This window comes from Aulostomus chinensis, chromosome 18 (assembly GCF_037954235.1).
Source record: "Aulostomus chinensis isolate RoL2024-O1b breed Wild chromosome 18, RoL_Achi_v1.0, whole genome shotgun sequence".
Lineage (NCBI taxonomy): Eukaryota > Metazoa > Chordata > Actinopteri > Syngnathiformes > Aulostomidae > Aulostomus > Aulostomus chinensis.
Genome location: NC_141337.1, coordinates 17617463 through 17637330, shown reverse-complemented (window position 1 = coordinate 17637330; position 19868 = coordinate 17617463). Strand labels below are relative to the sequence as shown.

General features: G+C 42.7%; 1 protein-coding gene across 5 annotated transcripts; it reads right to left on the bottom strand.

The window, feature by feature from the left end:
• Positions 1 to 1625: 1625 nt before the first annotated feature.
• Positions 1626 to 13117, bottom strand: LOC147245497 (caspase recruitment domain-containing protein 11). 5 transcript variants are annotated; one of them, XM_086184321.1, is made up of 24 exons: positions 12971 to 13117; positions 10168 to 10410; positions 9422 to 9559; positions 9001 to 9187; positions 8125 to 8263; positions 6623 to 6823; positions 6340 to 6459; positions 6097 to 6222; positions 5793 to 5972; positions 5601 to 5699; positions 5390 to 5426; positions 5254 to 5291; positions 5094 to 5182; positions 4955 to 5001; positions 4624 to 4771; positions 4177 to 4354; positions 3946 to 4069; positions 3615 to 3855; positions 3423 to 3492; positions 3246 to 3348; positions 2985 to 3143; positions 2770 to 2882; positions 2539 to 2654; positions 1626 to 2373 (listed from the first exon to the last, which is right to left on the bottom strand). In XM_086184321.1, the coding sequence occupies exons 1-24, from the start codon at positions 12975 to 12977 to the stop codon at positions 2166 to 2168; spliced, it is 3111 nt and encodes a 1036-aa protein (XP_086040447.1). In that variant the 5' UTR covers positions 12978 to 13117; the 3' UTR covers positions 1626 to 2165. The 5 variants fall into 5 exon arrangements, with proteins under 5 accessions (XP_086040447.1, XP_086040448.1, XP_086040449.1 ...); XM_086184322.1 differs by having other exon boundaries at positions 3426 to 3492; XM_086184323.1 differs by having other exon boundaries at positions 4624 to 4753.
• Between the last annotated feature and the right edge of the window lie 6751 nt (positions 13118 to 19868).

The following is a 19868-nucleotide window of genomic DNA, read 5'->3' as shown; positions in this document are numbered from 1 at the left end:
ACTAATAAGGGTAAATAAGCCAAAGGACGGCAAATATTTCATGTGCAACGCTGCAACTGACCTGCAACCCCCCCCCCCCCGACCAGCACATTGAGGTTTTATGTATTACATAAATGGGAAAGTATGAGATGAACTTCATACTTCATGGAATTGATTTGTGGGGAAACTGCGATCTTGGTGAAACATTTAAAAACAGAGAGTGTTTCGGGATCTGGTTACACCATAAATCACTTATGTGAATTGTTTTACAAGAAATTATTTTCAACTTGAAGATTGATCTCAGATGAATCGTTGATGGTTATGACTTTTACCACGTGGACAGAAATTATTTGAACCCCAGCTCTGAGTTTCCAGCTGAACAATTCATTGTGACACTTCGAATTGAACCCTGAGGCACCACTTTGACATTCATACAGCCCAGACATGAATCAATAGTCTGGTTTAGTTTGTAGTGAATCTTCTGAATCAGGAATTCTGGAAGCGTACTGGAGTTCCCTGGGGGAATCACAAGATGATTTCCAGAAATCAAATTCAGTGTAACAGTGATTATAAATTGCATGTTAACAGTTATTTCCCGTTTAACCCTAATTGTTGGAGTCAGGGGCTGAAAAATTTGGAAAAATTTGCTGGTCAACTTATATATCGGCTTAACTACAGTACAGTATAGGCATCAGTTGCAAACGTGTTGCTCATATTTTCACCTAGCCTGTGTGAGTGTGCTTGTGAGGGCAAAGTATGGTTCTGAAGACTCTTTTATCACAGAGGTAGTCTGGGGTACTCTGGCAGGTTTGTACTTGTCTGTGAACGAGACATAGAGAGGATCACAAACTTTACTGGTGTGGGGTTGAGATCAAACTGAAGGCTAGGTTTGAAAGTAGGTGTGGTCAGGGCAAATGTAGTGGAAGTAGGCAGGTAGGAGGTGGAGGTTGGCCATTGATACCCTGCTCTTTGGTCCTGGTCCAAAAATTTGTTGCCATAAAATCCATTAGGAGTCAAAATCAGGGCCAAGTTATGGAGTAGGGTCCTATTGATGACTACTGAATACTCATAAACATGAATGCCAAGTGCTCATAAGAAGGAATGTAAACATGTTTCGTCACAAGATGATCTTGAATTGTTTTTTATGAGTTTGTCTGTTAATCTTGCAGATCCATCCATTGTCATCTTCCGCTTATTCCTTACTAGTAAGGGTCGCGGGGGGGCTGGAGTCTATCCCAGCATCTACGGGTGAGAGGCGGGGTTCACCCTGGACAGGTCACCAGTCCATCGCAGGGCCAACACATAGAGACAGACAACCATTCACACTCACAGTCACACCTACAGTCAATTTAGAGTATCAATCAGCCTCGTCTCCTCTTGATGTCTTTGGACTGTGGAGGAAGCTGGAGTACCAGAGAGAACCCACGCAGGAACAGGGAGAACATGGAGACTCCACACAGAAAGATCCAGTGCTGCAGCCGGGACTCGAACCCAGAACCTTCTTACTGTGAGGCCACAGTGAGGACCACTGCACCACCGTGCCACCCTCTAGAAATTGCAATTATATCTAAATGTATACTGCTGGTATATTTAAATTCAAAAGTACCTGAGATCACACAAATGAAGCATGAATCAAATTTTCTGTTGATTTATTTCTTTATACTGTTTAGAAATGGAAAAAAAAACATTGTTTCTTTCCTGCAATACATTATAAGTAAAAATAAAATTCTGTCAAACATCTAAAAAATATTCATCAATTCACATTTTCTCATCTAAAACACGCTAACATAATGATGACACAAAGATGATGTCAGTGGGCATTACACATGCAACTTCTCTTATACGTACGAGCTTCACTTTTCAACCCCAACAACAGTGAATCACCAGTGACCTCAAACACCTTTGAAAATGAGCAGCTTGTGTAATCCCTTACATAATAACTCTTAAATTGAGTGATTTATCACGCTACAATTCCTGGTGATCACTGCAACCCCAGGCATGTTTGTACCGGTACTTGGCTCCTCTTGTCTCGGTTATATCATTTTGTTCCTTTTTGTTAACATTTCAAGGTAGAGTCACTCATTAAGACTGGAAAAAGGAATATTTAATGTTAAAATTGAATCATTTTGGCTGTAATTTGGTGCCACATACAGCCTCATAACTTTCTACGGATCTGTCTGGTCTCTCTACAACAGCCTATCCAGCTCCACCCATGCTACTGCCATCTGCTGGTTAATGATAGCGCTGCGTATGGCTGCCAGCAGCTCTTCGGTGCAGCTCCAGGTACTGGGCTCCAAGGTGTAATAGAGCAAGGGCAGTGTCTCCAGCTGCAACTCATCAGCCTGGCACATCTCCTCCATCATGTTACCATCCCCACAACGTGGAAAAAACTTCCTGTTTCAAGTGCATGAGGGAAAGAGGCAGCAGGTAAAAGAATGACCAAGGACCAGCATGTTTGTTCCAATGAATTCCTATCCTTTAGGAATGCAAATACTGTGTTTTTGTGAACAGATCTTAATGAACTGAATTTACATGCTAAGCCAATGAAAGTGTGCTCACCTAAGCTTCTTGTGTTTTTTATTCTTTGGGCGGATGTGTATGACAATCGGATAAATCCCCTGTCTCAGCAACCCCTCGACACTGGGCAGCCCCAGTTCCAGCAGACAGTGTTTGTCCTGAAACACATGAAATGTTTGATACAGAGCGTTTATTAAGATTGTTTATTGATTCCAGCTCCCTTAAATGTACGCTCAGATCTGAGGCGATTAAAAGAACTTCGATTTTTATCACCTGGCTGATGACCTCCTGTATGGACTGTAGCCGTATACCCAGAACCTGCTCTTGAGTGCAGGAATCCAACAAGAACACTTGCTTGTCTTGTCTCTCTGAAGCCTGAATGGGCTCTGCAAACCACAGGTTACACAGGTGTATTATGTGATAGCTAATAAAAAAAGAATTAATATTAATTTTGATGCCGTCATGTATGAATTAAGTCATGTTCATACCTGGTGGACAGGTGTTGAAGTTTAAACCTGACTCTGCCGGTTGCAGCAGTCTCTCTATGAGGCCGCGGGAGAGGAGAGATGGAGAGAAGATGACAGGCCGTTTAGTGTGGACCTTCACCGGCTGCACCAGACTGTAAGGGATCAAGTGCTCCTCATGACCTAAGAGGACAGGAGCACGCATTAACACAATTTACACAGAAAAAAAAACGTACATCAACAAATAAACACAGCTTTTGGTGATGTATTTCAGATGGTTCTTACGTTTGTTAAGTGTGTAGAGGACCGGCTGTGCGGAACCAATCACGCGGCAACTGGGAATCACTGCTTTGACCAATCGAACACGGCAGGATGCTTTCTTCAGGAACTATTTGCAAAATGTACTAGTTTAACTGTAATTCTGAAACCCACCATGACATATTTTAATGTGAAAATGCTTGCCACCTTCTTTTTGAAGTCCTTCTGCTTGAGGGCCATTTTCCTTAATCTTACAAGTAGCAACTGTTGTGCCCTTGAATGAAGACAGTGTCAAATGTGTCATTTGCTCACCAAATGCTACAGAATTAACATTTTGTACTTGAATTAGCCATAAGTATAACATCAACAAACCAAATCTGGATCTGAGTGGCTTACCTGTTATAGTTGGGCATGGTTCCTGTCTGCAGGGGGTTGGTTGTGTGTGGGTCTACCAGGGAACAGCACCAGTGATATTTCCCATTGTGCCTTGTGTCTGTAACATAAATGATGTCGTCACAGGACACAGCCAGCGATGGTGGATCACCGAGAGGCTCAATATTGAGATTGACACGCACGTAGAAGGAGTCAGCGCCCATGAAAGTAGGTGACGAGAGCTGGGAGCACAGCTTGGCATATGCTGAAGACAGGAAGCAGAGGGCCAGCTTAGTCTCAGATGAATGAGGGAATAAACAGGCTCGTTAGATCCTCTGTGAGATGACAGACTCACCATCCGGGTTGCTCTGGTGTTTGAGCGTTGAAGGCTCAGTCCACCACTGAAGAGAAAAGTGAGCGACCTCAGCAGTGCACTGGCTCAGCAGCACACTGCCCCCACCAAACAGAACCCGCTCCAGCTGGACAACAGGATGTACATTGATCATCTCTTACGCTGGATTTTATTGCCACGTTTTAAAGGTCCCTTTATTCAAAAATAAGCATTATCTGAAACATGGACACACACCTCCAGAAGCTCACTTCCCTCCTTCAGTCCACATTGCTCTGCTGCTGAACCCGGCTTCACATAGCTGACGAAGATCCCTGTCTGGTTTCCCCCAATTATCGTGATATCATCAGCCAGGCTGACTCTTCCGTGCTTTGGTGAGACGGGGGGACTTGAGGATAGAGAGAGGGGGGGTGTCCTGAGGGAGAGTAATAGATAAGGATGGCGTCACATGTCCATTAGGTAAAGCTAACAAAGACCCAAAGATTTCTGCGGTTGCTATTTAACAAGATTTTATCATCTGTATCTGCTACGACTGCATTTTTGGTTGAATAAGTAAGAAAATATCTTTGTAAAATAATCCCTTTAGTAGTTGAATTCTCTTAATAACAAAAGAGTGCAGTGAGTCTATGAACAGTTGCACTTCAGTGGCTTTTACTGACAAGCATCAGAACACTGGAGTTATACCTGGGGCTGCTGGGGCTGCTGGGGCTGCGTTGGTGTGGGTTAACTGCGGGCAGGTTCACCAGGTCAGGGGGGAAGAGATGAGAATGTAGGGAGGTCCAGGAATCAAATAAAGAAGGTTCATTTTGGTCACCTGGAAGCAAAAGCAAGCCTTAGGCAAAGGCAAAAAAAAAAAAAAAGAACTGAAGTCTGTGTTTGAGTTTGAGATATACAGTGTGTGGAGGACTAAAACTGCAATAATCATTGATAGATGCTAAAAAAAGAAAAAAGAAAATGAATATATACATATATATTCACTGAGATTGTTACTCATGCATAACTGAATCATTAATACCTGCAATGTTGTCATTCTCATCGCTGCCCCACGAATCAATGTCAAATCTTTGCAAAGCAGAAAAAAGCAGCGTTCATCAGATGAATTAAGAGTGCGGCAGGAATGTAATGGCAGGGTCATGTGGGGCTGATGGACTCACTCTGTGTTGACTCTTCGGTTGATGGAGTTCATACAAGGTGGAAATGGAAATGTGGAGAGACGATTTATCTCCTTTGCATTGTCTTCTGTCTGAGGCATGAGAGGTAAATTTAGAGATGCTGATTCCGGCTCTTTGTTTTGTAACGAGTTTTGATACTCACTGATGACAGTGGGTTCTCCTCTGAGGTGGACTGAGAATCTGAGGGAATGGAGAGAATATTCCAGTAAATATGAAGCATTGTTCTCTTCAGACTTGAGAATTGTTTTAGAGCTTCATTGCCAAAGAAAGCAGGTTACCCTCTGAGGTGTCATTGGCTTGGCCTCTAGAGGGCGTCTGTGGCACACAGAAGATAAAAGTATGACATCACAGCTAGTGAGAGGCATACAGTGCAACTTGCTTTGAGTTACTTTAGAATATTCTTATACTTTCAGTAAAAGAACAGATTTGAAGCTGAAGACTTTGCAGGCATCAGTGACTCCACCACCACCCACCACCCCCAGCTCAGACCTTTCGTAGCAGCAGATGAGTGGTGTTGGTCTGTGGGTGCAGACCCAAGGAACAGCAGGGCCCATAACACTGGTCCTCACTGCACAGGGACAAGTTGGACTGGGGGAAGGGAGGGGGGCAGAAACTAGGAATTACATCATGTCTTAAATGTTGTGTGGCTCCAGACAGTTCTGTCCCCCCGCGCTTACTCACACAGTGCAGAAGGGAGCTGCTCTGCTCCATTTGCTCACGGCTCCTCTCCCTCTCACTGTCCAGCTCTCTCTGCTGCTGCTCCATGGTGGCCTGAAGCTCCGCAATACGTTTACGCAGACGATTTTTGTCCAGCAGGCAGTCGGTGTACTCCAGCTGCAGGCTGTCTCGACTCCGCAGAGCCTGAGAGAACAAAGGCAGGGACATAATGTTTGGGGTGCTGCCATATGGCATAAAAGCAGTTCACTATATTAAAAAAAAGCCTCGATATTCTGTGTAAGATGGTTCAACAGGCTCTGACAATGACCTGGTCACGCTCCTTCTCCAGTTCCATGATCTGGTTAAAGTAGGACACACTCCTCTTCTGCTCAGTTTCCCAGTCTAGCTGCAGAGTTCTCACCTTCAGCTGCAGCTGCTCGCACTGCGACTCCAGCTGCAAGCACAGTTCACCATTAAAACTAGCACAGTGGAACAATAACACTGTAAAGAATTTTTTTTTTTTTTTTTGGTGTCAAATTCCAAACAACCCATCCAAGTGATAAAGGCTGACTTTTTCTGTGTGGTCTTCTGCACTGTGCATCTCTTCCTGTAATCTACTGATGATGCTGCAGAGCTCCTGTCTCTGCTCTACCGCCTCTCTACAGTCTTGCTGCAGGATATCCATCAGGGCCTGAAGAACACATTGGAAATAACATATTTTAGTTTCTAACAACACTAAAACCATTCAAGGAATTACCAGAGAAAGATCAGAAATCTCTGAGAGGAAAGGAATGATTCTGAGACAACAAAACAGAAAGGTCCACTCAGATACTGAAACTGTAGATTTAACATACTACAACTCCAGTCGCAGGAACTGAATCCCTTATCTGAGCAGCTGGGTTCATAATAAGGGACGGCGGCTTTTCTGGTATAGCTGGGGGACAACCATGTCCTCTGCTGGAGAGCCCGTTGTTTGTTTTGGTGGATGTTGAACTCCCCGAAGCAGTTAAAGTGTATTTCTCTGCTTCTGTCAACCTGGACTTTAGCTCCTCCAGCTGCATAGAGAAGAAGACAACCATAAAGAAATACCCCTCACATTTTAAAACGTCAGCTGTTACATGTCTACACTTTAATTTTAATCCCATGAAAAAAACAAAATCAGTTCTATAAAATGAATGGCTATGTTGCACCAGCTAGTGGAGGCCATAAGACATGGCATAGATGCCTACTTATCCACTTATAGTTTACAGTGATACAAGGTGTCGAAGAGCTCATTGTTCAAACAATTAAACCCCATTACATGTCGACATTCTTCAAACACTATGACACTGATTTAGGGTAGAATTACACTGCAAATATTTGTGGTTTGGTCGACACGTTGTGACAACTCACAAACGTGCTGAAAAGGGAACCTTCACAGTCGGACGATTGTTGAAGCTTTGCCCCAGCTGCCACGGCCTCGCTGTAACTGCCTGGAGCACCATCATGGTACACGCTGCCTCATCATGACATCACACAAACTCTTGTGTCTCATGGTTTTGGGTTATCCTTCGCATTCTTATTTAAGTGATATCTTAGAGGGGAACGTCTTGAAATTTGGCACAAACATCCACTTGGATTGGAGGATGATCTGAAAAGATTTTGGTGCTTAAAGGTCAAAGTCACTGCCACCTCTCATAAATGCAAAATCTCCTATTCTTCAAATCAAATCAAATCATCCATTCAGAGGGAGGACGTGATTAGATGTTAGTGTTCAAATATCAACAGTACAAAAACATCTCTTGACCTTAATTTGAACACATTTAAAAAAGTCTAATAGCAGGAAATAGTGAAAGATGACATTTGATATCCAAAAGCTCAATATGACACACTGCTCCAAACACACCCCTTTTCTGACCATGTGTATGGCCTGGAGGTCTTTAAAAAAAAAAAAAAAAAAAAAAGTAATCAAACTCCCTGTTTAAGTCTGTACCACATAAAGTAGAAAACCCAGATTTCCAAAAGCCCACAAAAAAAAAAAAAACCTCATCTCAAGAGCTTTGACTCCATTTGGAACAAACTGTTCTCTGGCCCACAGACCCCTCTAAAGATTCGACATTTACTGCCCACACTGAGCACCCGAAGACATGAAAAATGTAGAAAACGACATGACTGCTATTGTAGGCAAATTCACCAAAATGTATTTCTGCTGCATTTGTTTTAGACTTTTCACTCTCATCATTGATGTGCCACTGACTACAAATACAGATACCAAGACGTGATGCACATGAAAAATAACATTTCACAATAATTACATAATGTTATTGAATATTTTATAAATGTTCTGTCCGTCCCATATTGCTGCTGACTGACCCACCTGCCTCAGTAGTTCTCTCTCTCGTTTGGAGGCGTTGCCTTGCTCCTCCAGGGACCGGGAGTACTTCACAGCCCACTCCAGGTGGCGGTCCTTCACCTTGCCCAGCTCTCGACTGGCTGACTCCCAGTCTTGACGCAGCCTTGAGATTGAAAGTCATAACAGTGCAAATATGATTTATCACTGATTTATGGGCCAAAAACAACATGTGGGGTCACGTTCCTTCATGTACAAGCTGACTGAGGCTCAGGGAAATTTCCTCCACAGAGCAGAAGCAATAGATTTCAGTGGGCCTCAGTCACTTTGCACATGCAGAGGCGTGACCCCAGTGAGCCTCCATATTGTTTTTGTCCAGCTTTCCAGAACTATTTTCAGGAAAAGAATTGGATTGTTGAGAGAAAGCACTCGTCCGATCAACATCATCATTGGTAGGTAGCAAATAGGATTCAACTTTTTTTTTAAAAATTGACACATCCCTTTAAATATCAGTAAATTCATCAAGCAGGTCCCCCCAGTTAAAGGAAATCCTGGAGCTTCATTGATAGAGTAGAAGGGTTTTATGCACAAATGTATTTTTACTGTCAATGTAGTCTTACGGACAGGAAACAAAATCTTATGAGTATTTGTAACTCCTTGTCCCAGACACCTTGTGTGTACCTCTTGTAACAAAGAGGGTACCAGAGAAACATAACAGATAACAGTCTGGAGCAAGGGGTTACAAATAGGCCTTACTTTCTGTCCGTAAAACTAAATGGAGGGCTTAAACACCCTGTAGTGTGTAAGTGTGTATCTCCCTCTGTTCATTTCAAGCATTAAGTGATGAAAATACTTCCAAGAGAGGAATGAAAGAAGGACAAACGAAACCCCTAGAGAACCCACCTCTCTAGCTGCAGCCTGTCGTGACGTAACTCATGAGCTTTACGTTCAGCGCGACTGCGTTCCTCCTCTGCCATGCGGCAGCGCTGGGACAGGCGGCGCTCACACATACGGCTGTTTCGAAGCTGCTCCCTAAGTTTACGTACCTCCAGCAACAGAAACTGGGTCAAACCCTCTGGGCCCTCTTCATCTAGAAATAGAGATAGTTGGAAGTCAAAGGTTGAGGACAATGGGAAGACGTGCTTTAAGGTACAAGAGAACAACGTGGATCACTAGTATTCACTATTGGTCAAACATTTACATAGCTAGGCCACCTGAAAGATTGTTGGAGTGTAATATTTGTGAATGTGATTGACAAAATTTGTTAAGAATGGTTTCAGTCCTACATTCCCCTTTATTCACAAGTAGAGAAGCGCCCACTCACCTAGTATGAGGGAGCAGCGCTGTGTCGGCTGTTTTCCAGTCAGCTGGGTGTACTGCTCTGGATGGTAAAACTCCAGTGATTCCATGAAAGCTTGAAGACCTCGCTGGCCCTGGCCATGCAGGATGTCCAGCAACCGGCCTGCTCAACATGGACAAACAAAGTCTGAAAAACTACAAAAATGGGGAATAATGCAAACACATTAACAAATACAGGTTTACACTGGTGCGGTTGAAGTAGAAACGTTTGATGCGTTTCATTCATTTCTATCATTTTGTATTTGACAGGATGATCCAACAAGGATGCTGAACTGGTTTTGGACCAGGTGCTCACCTTCATTGTTACGTCAAACATCTCACCCTTCACCTCTATCTGCTTTTACTCCTCCTTCTTCCATCTCTGTCTGCCGGAATCTCCACTTTACTTAATCAGTAATAACAAGCTGAAACCAACGCTGTCGGCCACATACGCATATGAGATTAAAATATCTGAGAGCTCTTTGTCATGAACCGTTCTTCCGCCGAAAAGCATTTTGTCAAATCTCTGACGTCTGAGCTTCCTTGACTATTATAATGTACCAAATAATTCAAACCAATAACCGAAGATTTCTCTGTGATTGATTTTCTGTTTCGAGCAAAAGTAAAGACTGTTGATCTTGCGGTTATATGAGCTATGTTTAGAGGAGTAGAGAAGATGTTTGGCTGATACGTGAGGTGCACGCAGGTCACACCAGGTAATCATTCTCTCACCGGCCTTGCTGATGCGAAGGGGGTACTGTGTGGAGTTCAGGACCTCGTCTTCATCCTGCTCGTCTATGACCTTGCACTGGCGTAGATACGGGGTCAGCTTGGCCGGGTTGAGGATGCGCGTGAGCTTGTGTCGTACTCCTTCCACTCGATCCCACAGCTCCTCGCAGTGCTCCTCTGACCAAGATGGAGAAGGGCAGACTTCCTCTGGAGCCATGCCACCTTCCTCCGCCCAAATCGTGACACCTGTAGGAGACCAAAGAGTTTTAGACAGAACAACATAGTCAATGGGATTTTTTTTCTATTAATTAATTGACTCCGAGTTTGCATTACATTCTGTCTAGATAAAATAGTTTTGTCAAGTCAAACTTAATCTGTGGTGTCTCAGCCATGAAAAGTGACTCACCACAAAATGTTAATTGTTAGCGCAAGGATAAAATATCACAGGCAAACACGAGGAATCTTTGGAAAACATGCCACCTTTTTCTTATCAATATTTATCATGCTGCCATCCAATTCATCCAAAATGAATGAATCCTTTAAACTGATTAATGAGGGCATGAAACAAACTCCTCTGAACATCTGGATTTGCTCCCGACTGTCTGTGCTGTTAAATCTCAGTCAGAAGACAGCACTTTCATGTTTTCAGGGCGGTGTGGTGGAGACACTGTTTGTTGTAGAGTGAAGGGTCTGCTATTAGGAGGGGGAGGACAGTTTCTAGATCAGTGTCTCAGAGCACAGGAATGAAAATACTGAGTGACTCATGTCGCGCACCTAAAAACACACCACGAGCCCACAGACAAAGGCTTTCTCTACTCTGTTCACCGTGAGGGAGTCCAGGGGAGAATCCTGCAGCTACAGAGGTTTTGGAATAAGCAGACTTCTTGTGAGTTATTTCTGACAACAAAGCTCTCACGAGATCTTCAAATTCAGTGAGAAACTGCTGAACAAGGCCGTCGATCCCCTCGTCTTGTTTTAACAAGTGATTCTCCAGCGCTAACAGAGACCTCAAGTTCTGTCTCGTCTGACTGCCATCTGAAATACTTCATGATACATTTCATTTCACATTATGATGCTTCACTGGCAGACGGACCAAAGAAAAATGTTGACATCACTTCATGCCCTGGATGACATTTTGGAGACCAAACTGGTAGTCATTTACTTCTACACATAACCTAAATATCGATGAATCAGTCGTAAAAACAGGCTTCATGTTCTGCAGTGTCTCTCGGTCGTAGCACATCCAAGTTATTAACCAATTGTAAGAGCAAAGTGCTGCTGTTAGCTGCTGATCAGAGAGCTGACAGGCAGGTCAAGACTTGTAGTTTGGAATCTCAGTCATTACCCATCAACAGCATACTGAGACACGGCCCTCGTGTGATAACCACTCAATTCTGCCTCCTGATGCTGAAAGTGCTCGAAAAAAAAAAAAATCAACCACATTTAAACTCAGCTGTTTAAAAACCGCAGCGCTAAGGTCCCTTCTTGGATGATAGGAGAAAATAATCAGCTAACAGTATAAACAGGCCTGACCAGTCTTACGCGTTGAAAATCTATTGAAACACCCGACTTTTAGAATTTATATTCACGTGAGTGTGTTTTGTGTTCATGCTGTCACGGATAAACTGAGATGCAAGAAAGCAAAAAGATTTTTTTCAATGCAAACTTGTGGAGTTCAAATGTTTTGTGATTTTTTTTTTTTTAATAAATGTGTCAAATCAACCTGGAAAAAAAAAAGAAGACTCATTGCATGTTGCTCATATTAAACAGGTTAACTCTGTAAAACCAAAACGCTCCCCTGCAGCTATGAAATCGTGAGTCGACTGAGCTGAAACTCGATAAGCAGTTCAAGGTAAGGATGCATGTGACGTTTTTGTTTATAATAAGAATTTCGGCTTGGCTTGGTTTGTGCCATTTTTCATTTGTTGACCTTTATTTCCCCATTTCATCTATAAAGAAACCCCAAAATCAATAATAATTCAATCCCGAGCATCAACAGATAGACATCAAACATATCCAACTGTGAAAGAAATCCTGTCAGCTCATAGGCTGGTAGTAATAAACAAGGTGAGTGCTGGCTGATACACTCTAGGTTTACCAATGCATCGGGAGTTTTGTTATAAGTATTGAAATATGTGTTAACTCAACCAGAGGAGTGTTGTAAACTTAATGTTTTATTACAGAGAATAAAAACGTTCAGCTCTACTGACGAACGAACGGTATTATTACATTTTGACACCTTCCTTTGTCACAAAGATCTTCATGTTATTTGAGTTCCCTGTTCACACCACGTTTTTTCAGTTGGAATTCGATGCCGCGAGAATTGTTCTCATCAACCCATTCTTATCTCACACCTGATTCAACAAACCCAGGTAGCTCCCTCTTAAAGGGTTTAGGGACAATCTGCATATCTGTTAAGAAAAGCAAGCTATAGCTTTAATTGCATGCATTGAAATTAATTAAACCTAATTGTTAGCATAAAGTTAATGACACAAGAAGCTATTACCTGATTCCACTAAATTCTGGTACTTTACAGTGTTGTTGCCAATGATAATATCACCTCCAGTGAAGACTGGACAGCCTTCCTATTCAAAATCTATAATTCTCACTCCAGTGGAACAGGCCAGCATCACAGACCCGGACCTGCCCGAGGATGTAGTTTATAGTACGTTTTACAAGTTTTATCCCCGTGTGGTTTAGAACCTTGACCCAGAGCAACTACTGACTGATAATGGAGCAGTTATAACAGCAACAGTGTCACAGAAACACAGATCATACGTTTGTGAGCAGTAAAAGCTGATTTTACCGCTCATGTCTCCGACTTTCCTGCCTCTGCTCTCTGCTGAAACTGAAACCAGGTTGACGCCAAGTGTCCAGTGAATTCACGTCTTCATCCACCTCCTCAGGTCCGGAGACGAATGAAGGGAGAGACAGAGTTGGAAGGTTGGAGGGTTGGAGGGTGTGTGTGTGTGTGTGTGTGTGTGTGTGTGTGTGTGTGTGTGTGTGTGTGTGCGCGCGCGCGCGCGCGCAAGGAGGTCGCAGCGCGTGGGCGTCACATGACTGGAGAGAATCTCTATCTGACTCTTTCTTAGTCAGCCATCGGCGAGAGCGCAGAGTAGCACGGCGCACGAAGCCTCTTTTACCCACACCCAAGCGCACGATTCACCGGCAGCAGAGAATAAGCGATTAAAGGCGTTGAAAGACAACGACGAGAAGCTTGTCCTCCTAACTGACTGTGGTGGGTTACTGGACCTCTAGATGGCGCTAATAACTAAGTCAGTTCATAACGCTTTTAAGTTTACCGAACACGTTTTCCCCCTTTTTATTTAGCAACATTCCTTCTCATTTAGGACGTATCATCTCCGCAAACTGTTGCCCCCAAACACATGAAAAAACAAACTGAGGGATAAAAATGATTCATCACCAACACCATGATTCACTCTCCAGGTGCTTCACTCTGACCAACATCAGAAAATAACTTCATCTTCTCCAACTGTGTGAGAGAGGCTGGTTTGTTGTAAAACTCCACTGCCTGGGGAGGGGCCAGGGTTAGTCACCCAGCTGGGAAAACCTGAGCAATTTACCTCATCAACACACCATGACACGCGAGTTTTATTAATGCTTGTTGACCTACAGTTGGGTTGTGTGACCTCATTTCCGCAAACATGCAAGTCGTTAAAACAGCGGAGCCATACAGTTAAAGTACTATTTATGACATGAATTCTACTTGGGAAAGTATGTGAAGGTAGACAGGAGAAACAAGTAATGCGTGCTAAAAGGCTGGTGATTTAGTAGCAAGTGAAACCTCTGATTTTATGTGCTTTAACTGGGATGATATATTTTGGTTAAATACCTGCCTAAACTTAGGATACTAATGTACATTTTGGAAGCAACAAGTGTTGGATTATGAAAACAGAAGAGTGCAGATCACTGCAAAGGTCCAAGTACTATTTCCTGAGGAAATAATGTCACATGTCTATTATTTTTTTTTAATTATATATTGTGACCCACTACTTGAAGATGCTGTAATATATTTATGTGAAAGCAGCAAGAATTACTTTATGTGTACAACACCTGGCTTACTTCCTGTAACCACTGGGTGGCACTATGACTTGAATTCAGCTCATAGACATCCTCAGGACTCACACTAAAAGTTTGAAAATGATGTGAGCATGCGGAGTCACTTTAACCTATCACCAAGTTCTCATGGTGTTTCTGACCAAATAGTGGACGGATCTGGTCAATCAAGGAGGAGGGGGAAATGAAATTGTAATTTCCTGTTGCTACCATTTGGAAGTGTGACTCATTTGCCCCAAAACTTAATGGAGTCTTCCATGTCCTTACTCATGGTTCTTGCATAATCCCGCTGACAGATAAACTGACAAATGCCACTGAAAACCTGACCTCCATGGTTTAAAATGGAAGTTAAATTTCAGTTGTTTTTTGTTTGTTTTTTTGGAAACATGATATCACATAAGCAGCCTAATAAGATGATCTGAATCAGTCTGAAACAGGCTGCGACTGCAGTTTGGGGTTGCTATGGTGATGCTAATTGTTTAGCTTCTACTGAATGAGACAAAGATTCATCTGAGGGACACATCTCCATCTCTGGCTTAGTAGCTTGTACAAAGACAAGAGGTGGAATCACTTCAATGTTTCTACTGTGAGAGACAGGAGACTGCTGAACACTAATAAAAACATTTGTATCCAGTGTTAAGAAAGCTAAAAAAATGCCGCAATTAGAATTTTTTTCAGTTTCAGTTTAGAATTCCTCCAACTTTGAGGAGAGCAAAAGGAGTCTCTCTTCGTAGTCAGGGTAAACTGGAATTCTTTCGGATCCCGGGTGTTGATCAGACGGGGGGAAAAAACAAACAAATCTGCCTAAATTGTGGTCATAAGAATGTAAAACAGAAATGTCGGTAAAAACCTTAACATCTTGTGTTGTGATGTCATCTAACCAAGCTTCTAAAAGGCTGCTAGTCAAATATCCTCCCCCTGTTCCCTCTCACAATGCTTACAAACACAAAACACAATTTGTTCTCCTGAGTGATTCTGATCTTCTCCAAACGTTACTTCGTTCTTCCTTAGCTGGTGTGTTTTGTTTTGTTTTTTTAGTTGTCCCGCTCCTTCTGCTGTATAAGGTATGAGTTTGGGATGGGACCGGGTGGAGAGTGTGGTGTGAAATGTGTATGAAATGTGTTAGAAAGCAGACAGGAAATATGGGGTTCCTGGCAGAGGAATGTGTCTATTTCTTGGCGACTGGACAGGAAATGTCAGGCTGCCCTCCACTTCTGGGCCTCCCCTGAATAAACAGGTCTCCTGTTTGTGGTCTCACTGCTGCTGCTGACACCACATCAAACCTTGGGTTATTTATCTGTCATTTAGCATGTGTGTCATAGATCAGAAAGGCTTGCAAATGGGTGGCTGCGTTATCCTATGTAACCTTGTAGTGTTGATTAAATGAGCTTTTATCTGTGAATCCGGCGGCTGCTTTCAATGTGAAGAACTGTCGACAGGAGATAGAGCAGGACGAATAAATCAAGTTACTCCCATCTTGTGCTCTTATTTAATCTGGTGCTGAAACATCAACAAACATCTTCATCATTCCTTTTGTTTCTTCTTCATTTTGTTTCATTGTCATTTGCTCAGACCGATCAATCCTCCAACAGCGTCCAGTCAGGCCTTGGTCTGGGGAGGGAGGGAGGTCTGCTGAGCATTCCTGTTGTCTCTGAGGTGACAGCGATACAGAGGAGCTATTGACAGCAGTGCTAGACCCCACAGTTGGTTCACGCTGGAATGCGATACTGCAGCAACACACACACAGAAATAAATGCTGCAGAAGTTCATAGTGAGAGTCTCGGCCCTTTGTTGTTTGAAATGGGGACAAACCAGCCAAATACATCAGAGTAAAGAGTTGGTGATGTACTTTGGAAGGACACATTACTGAGAGTTTCTTCTGTTCATCCATCCCACTGTGCTTTTCTATTTGACATACAGCTTCAACACAAAATACAGTAATCGTCACTGCTCTGGAAGAAGCAGGTTCCCTCTGTTGGCAAATGTGTGCCAGCTACAGTGTTGAGGTTTTCCCCACATGCAACTGAAGACAACTCTAGCATCTCTACTGATTGTAATAATGCGCAGCTCAATCGGCACCAGCATCTGTGGCTTTTATTTCTATGTGTGTTACACTCTGATCCAGCTCGTCACCCAGCAGCTGACCCCCAAGTCTCCATCTATGACTCAAACCCGGCGGCTGCACATAATCGCCCCTTTGTGCCCCCTGAAAAGTGTCTTTTTGACTTTCCTTTGGAAAACAGAGGCAGAGAACGACAGTGATGTGGGCACGAGTGATCGAGAGTGATTTAAACCCTGACACGTGATTTACTCCTCCATTGTAGGCAGAAAACTGCCTCAGTGGCCTTTCATTAGTGATAAGAATACCTGAGATATTTTGAGGCAAAACTGGGATTGTAAGTGAGAATGAATATCAGGCAGCCATTAAACAACAGTTTTCTACACTCACTGTTTATACAGTTAATATTTTTTTATTCATTTCTGCTGCTATGTCATATAATGATTAGCTTTTATGCATTTTATCCCAGCTGTAATCTGGATTACATGCGATTTCCTGTTTAACATGGAATCAAAATCAATAACACCAGAGGGAAAGAATGAAGCAAACAAGAAGCTTGGAACAACAATCAGTGGGATGGAAATATTCAAAAAATAAACCACCAGTTTATTCCTTCCTGAGCATACTGGAAAAATGGAGTGAGACATTTCACGTAGCCATGCTGCAAGAGTTTTAAATTCCCCGACATCCCTCCGATTTAAAGAAACACACCAACTTTTTTGGGAAACATCCTCCATAGAGCCAGAGAGAATCTCCTCTCTTTTCTGCATGTGCACTAGGAGCTGAGACCCACAGAAACCAGCCGACTGCTAGTTAGCTTAGCACAATAAATAGTGGAGGGTGGAAAGTGCTAGCATACCTCTTACAAAAGTAATCAAATACACGTTTCCCCACAACAGTCTTTGCTTGCATTAATAAAGCTCATTGTGCACAATGTTCATGATGAAATAGTTATTTGAAATTACGAGAAGATGTAATTAAAGAATCAGACACATAGTCTGAACTCCAACTGAAAAACAAAACATTTGTAGAACATTGAAGAGTGACTGCTGCCACTGATCACAGTCAGTCTGAGAGTGGAAGGGGAGGATTTCTCTGGAAAAACCAATGGCCTGAAATATATGTATTTAATTTCTTTTGATGGAGGTACGCTGACTTTCCCCACCCACTGCCATTCCTTGTGCTAAACTGACCGGTGGTCAGCTGGTGTCTGTGGTTCCAGGCTCCCCAATGAAGCACAGAGGAGAGAAAGGTACCTGTCTACTTTTCTGGCTCAGGGGAGGATTGCAATAAAGTCATTGTGTTCCTTAAAACGATGTCAGCTGGACCGTACAAATCAGATCGTAAAGTCGGGAAATGTCCAGCGGAGCTTACACGCGAAGATTCGACGAGATTTTCACCGATCTTGTGTTGAAAGACAAATATAAACTGTAAATCTGCACCAGAGGACGACACATGAAAGCGCTGTCCGTTTTTACGTTTCATTTTTAAACTCCTGCAGACAAATGTAGACACTTTAGGTTGCCAGTGAAAATGGATGCCCTGCCATGCTTCCCTTCCAGGGAAGTGAGGTTTGAGTTGAATTACAGGGTGGAACAGGGCTGTCTAAATCTGACCTCCACCACACAGTTGAACTACACACATAGACAACTTCACCAACCGCTCCACATACATTTCCAGATAAACAAGCAGTCTTAAAACTGCATCTCCATTGCTGACCACATGCTAAAAGGTGCCTCTAAACAGGGTCACGTATAGAACGCCCAAAATAAGGAGGAGGCCTTATATTGAAATTCAAATGTGAATGGCCAACAACCAAAACCAGATAAAAGTGAACCATCTTCCTTTAAGAGAGTGCCAGTGTGACACGTCACTGAATCTTTATGTCCCACTAACAGAGCGTCTCCACAATCATCCAGAAAGCTCAGATGTGACACATTCGTTAAGACTCTTAATGGCCCTCTGGCAATGGCTAGCGTCTGTTTCCATGTCCAGCTTCACAAGTGTGCATGCTTTCCCCATGAGAGAAAAAGAACAAAGGCTGGTCTAAATGCGCAGCAGTAGAACCACACCCCCCCACACACACACACACACACCACCACCACCACCACCACCCCCCCCCCCCACCCACCCACCCACAAGGCAAAAATCTTAGCTAGAATGTCTTTTCCTTCAACATAATGACAATATTACCATTCAAACTCTACGGACGAAACTTTGTGCCTTTCATTCTTTTTAAAAAAAATTCTTTTGGGTGCAAAAGACAGGAAGGAGGAAGAGGGGATAGAGGGTTGATGTGGCCAGCCAGGAATTAAACCAGGGACCGACTGCTAAGTTATTTCCTTTGTGGTATGAAAGAATGTTATTACAGGTTTTCTAATGATGTCTGGGAGAAAAATTTCAATCCAAAGTTAAAGAACATTTTTAATCTTTCAAAATAATATTCCAATCCAGAAATGAATTCATTGTGACCCAAAAGTGAAATCTTTTCTGCCTACAGTCCCAGTTATCACAGTTTATCAATGATTATGGGTCAAAAAGGTGCCCCAGAAAGGATGGATAAAGCCAGTAAAATTCCCGCGCAACCATGGATTATTATCTCACAGCCGTGTGGGTTGAGAGTGCGAGTACTTGGATTGAAACTGTGTCTTCAATCCTTTGAATATTTGGACTTAAAAGGTGTTTCAGAAACTACCGAAACTAATCCATATGTCCAGCTGTAAGTCCAAAATCTTCTTTTTTTTTTTTTTACAAAATTAAATAAAAACAATATACTGCACGTAATGAGACAATTATAAACTGAAGCAAATGTTCAATTTTTTCATGATGTTATATTCCAATGGAATGATGTTTCCCCTCCTGAAAAACACAATGCAATCAACTTAATCTTGCACAATCCAAGTTGGATAAGATCTGACCAGAAACCTTTGACATTCGTTCATGTGTGTATTTATGAGATGTTTCGATTGCTGTTTTGCTTTCATCTAGGAAATTAGTCGTTTTTACTGTGTGGTCCCTTAAGTGTCTTTGCGTTTGGTCAGTTTGTTGACTTCTCAGCCCCTTTTATCAGAATAGTTGTTCACTTCTGGGTTTCTAATTTAGAATTGCATGCATTCACTTTTTGGTCCCTGCACTGATGCTCCACTGATAGATTTATGTGGTGGCACTACCATCAGGCTAAAGGAGAGCATCCAGGGTTGGTGATAAGCTGTTAGCAATTTTCCAAGAAAACATATGAGCATCTTATGTTAGTAGAAAAAAGTATTTGACTGTGTGCGCGCGCGCGTGTGTGTGTGTGTGTGTGTGTTTATTACCAGAAAGAGCTGCGGACTTACTTGACAATGCTCTATTGTCTTTGGTCCTATACTCCACTTCCTGGCTTGCCCATGGAAACGGAAGAGAAGTTCAAACAAAGACACTCAGGTTGACTTCTTTCGTTTCCACGCTCAAACCAACTCTCCACATGAATCAGTAAAACCCTAACTCATACGTGTCACTCGGCAAAATTCCTCTAACACACGAGTGAACCACTGATCTCTTTCAAACACTAAACATGATCAATGACATT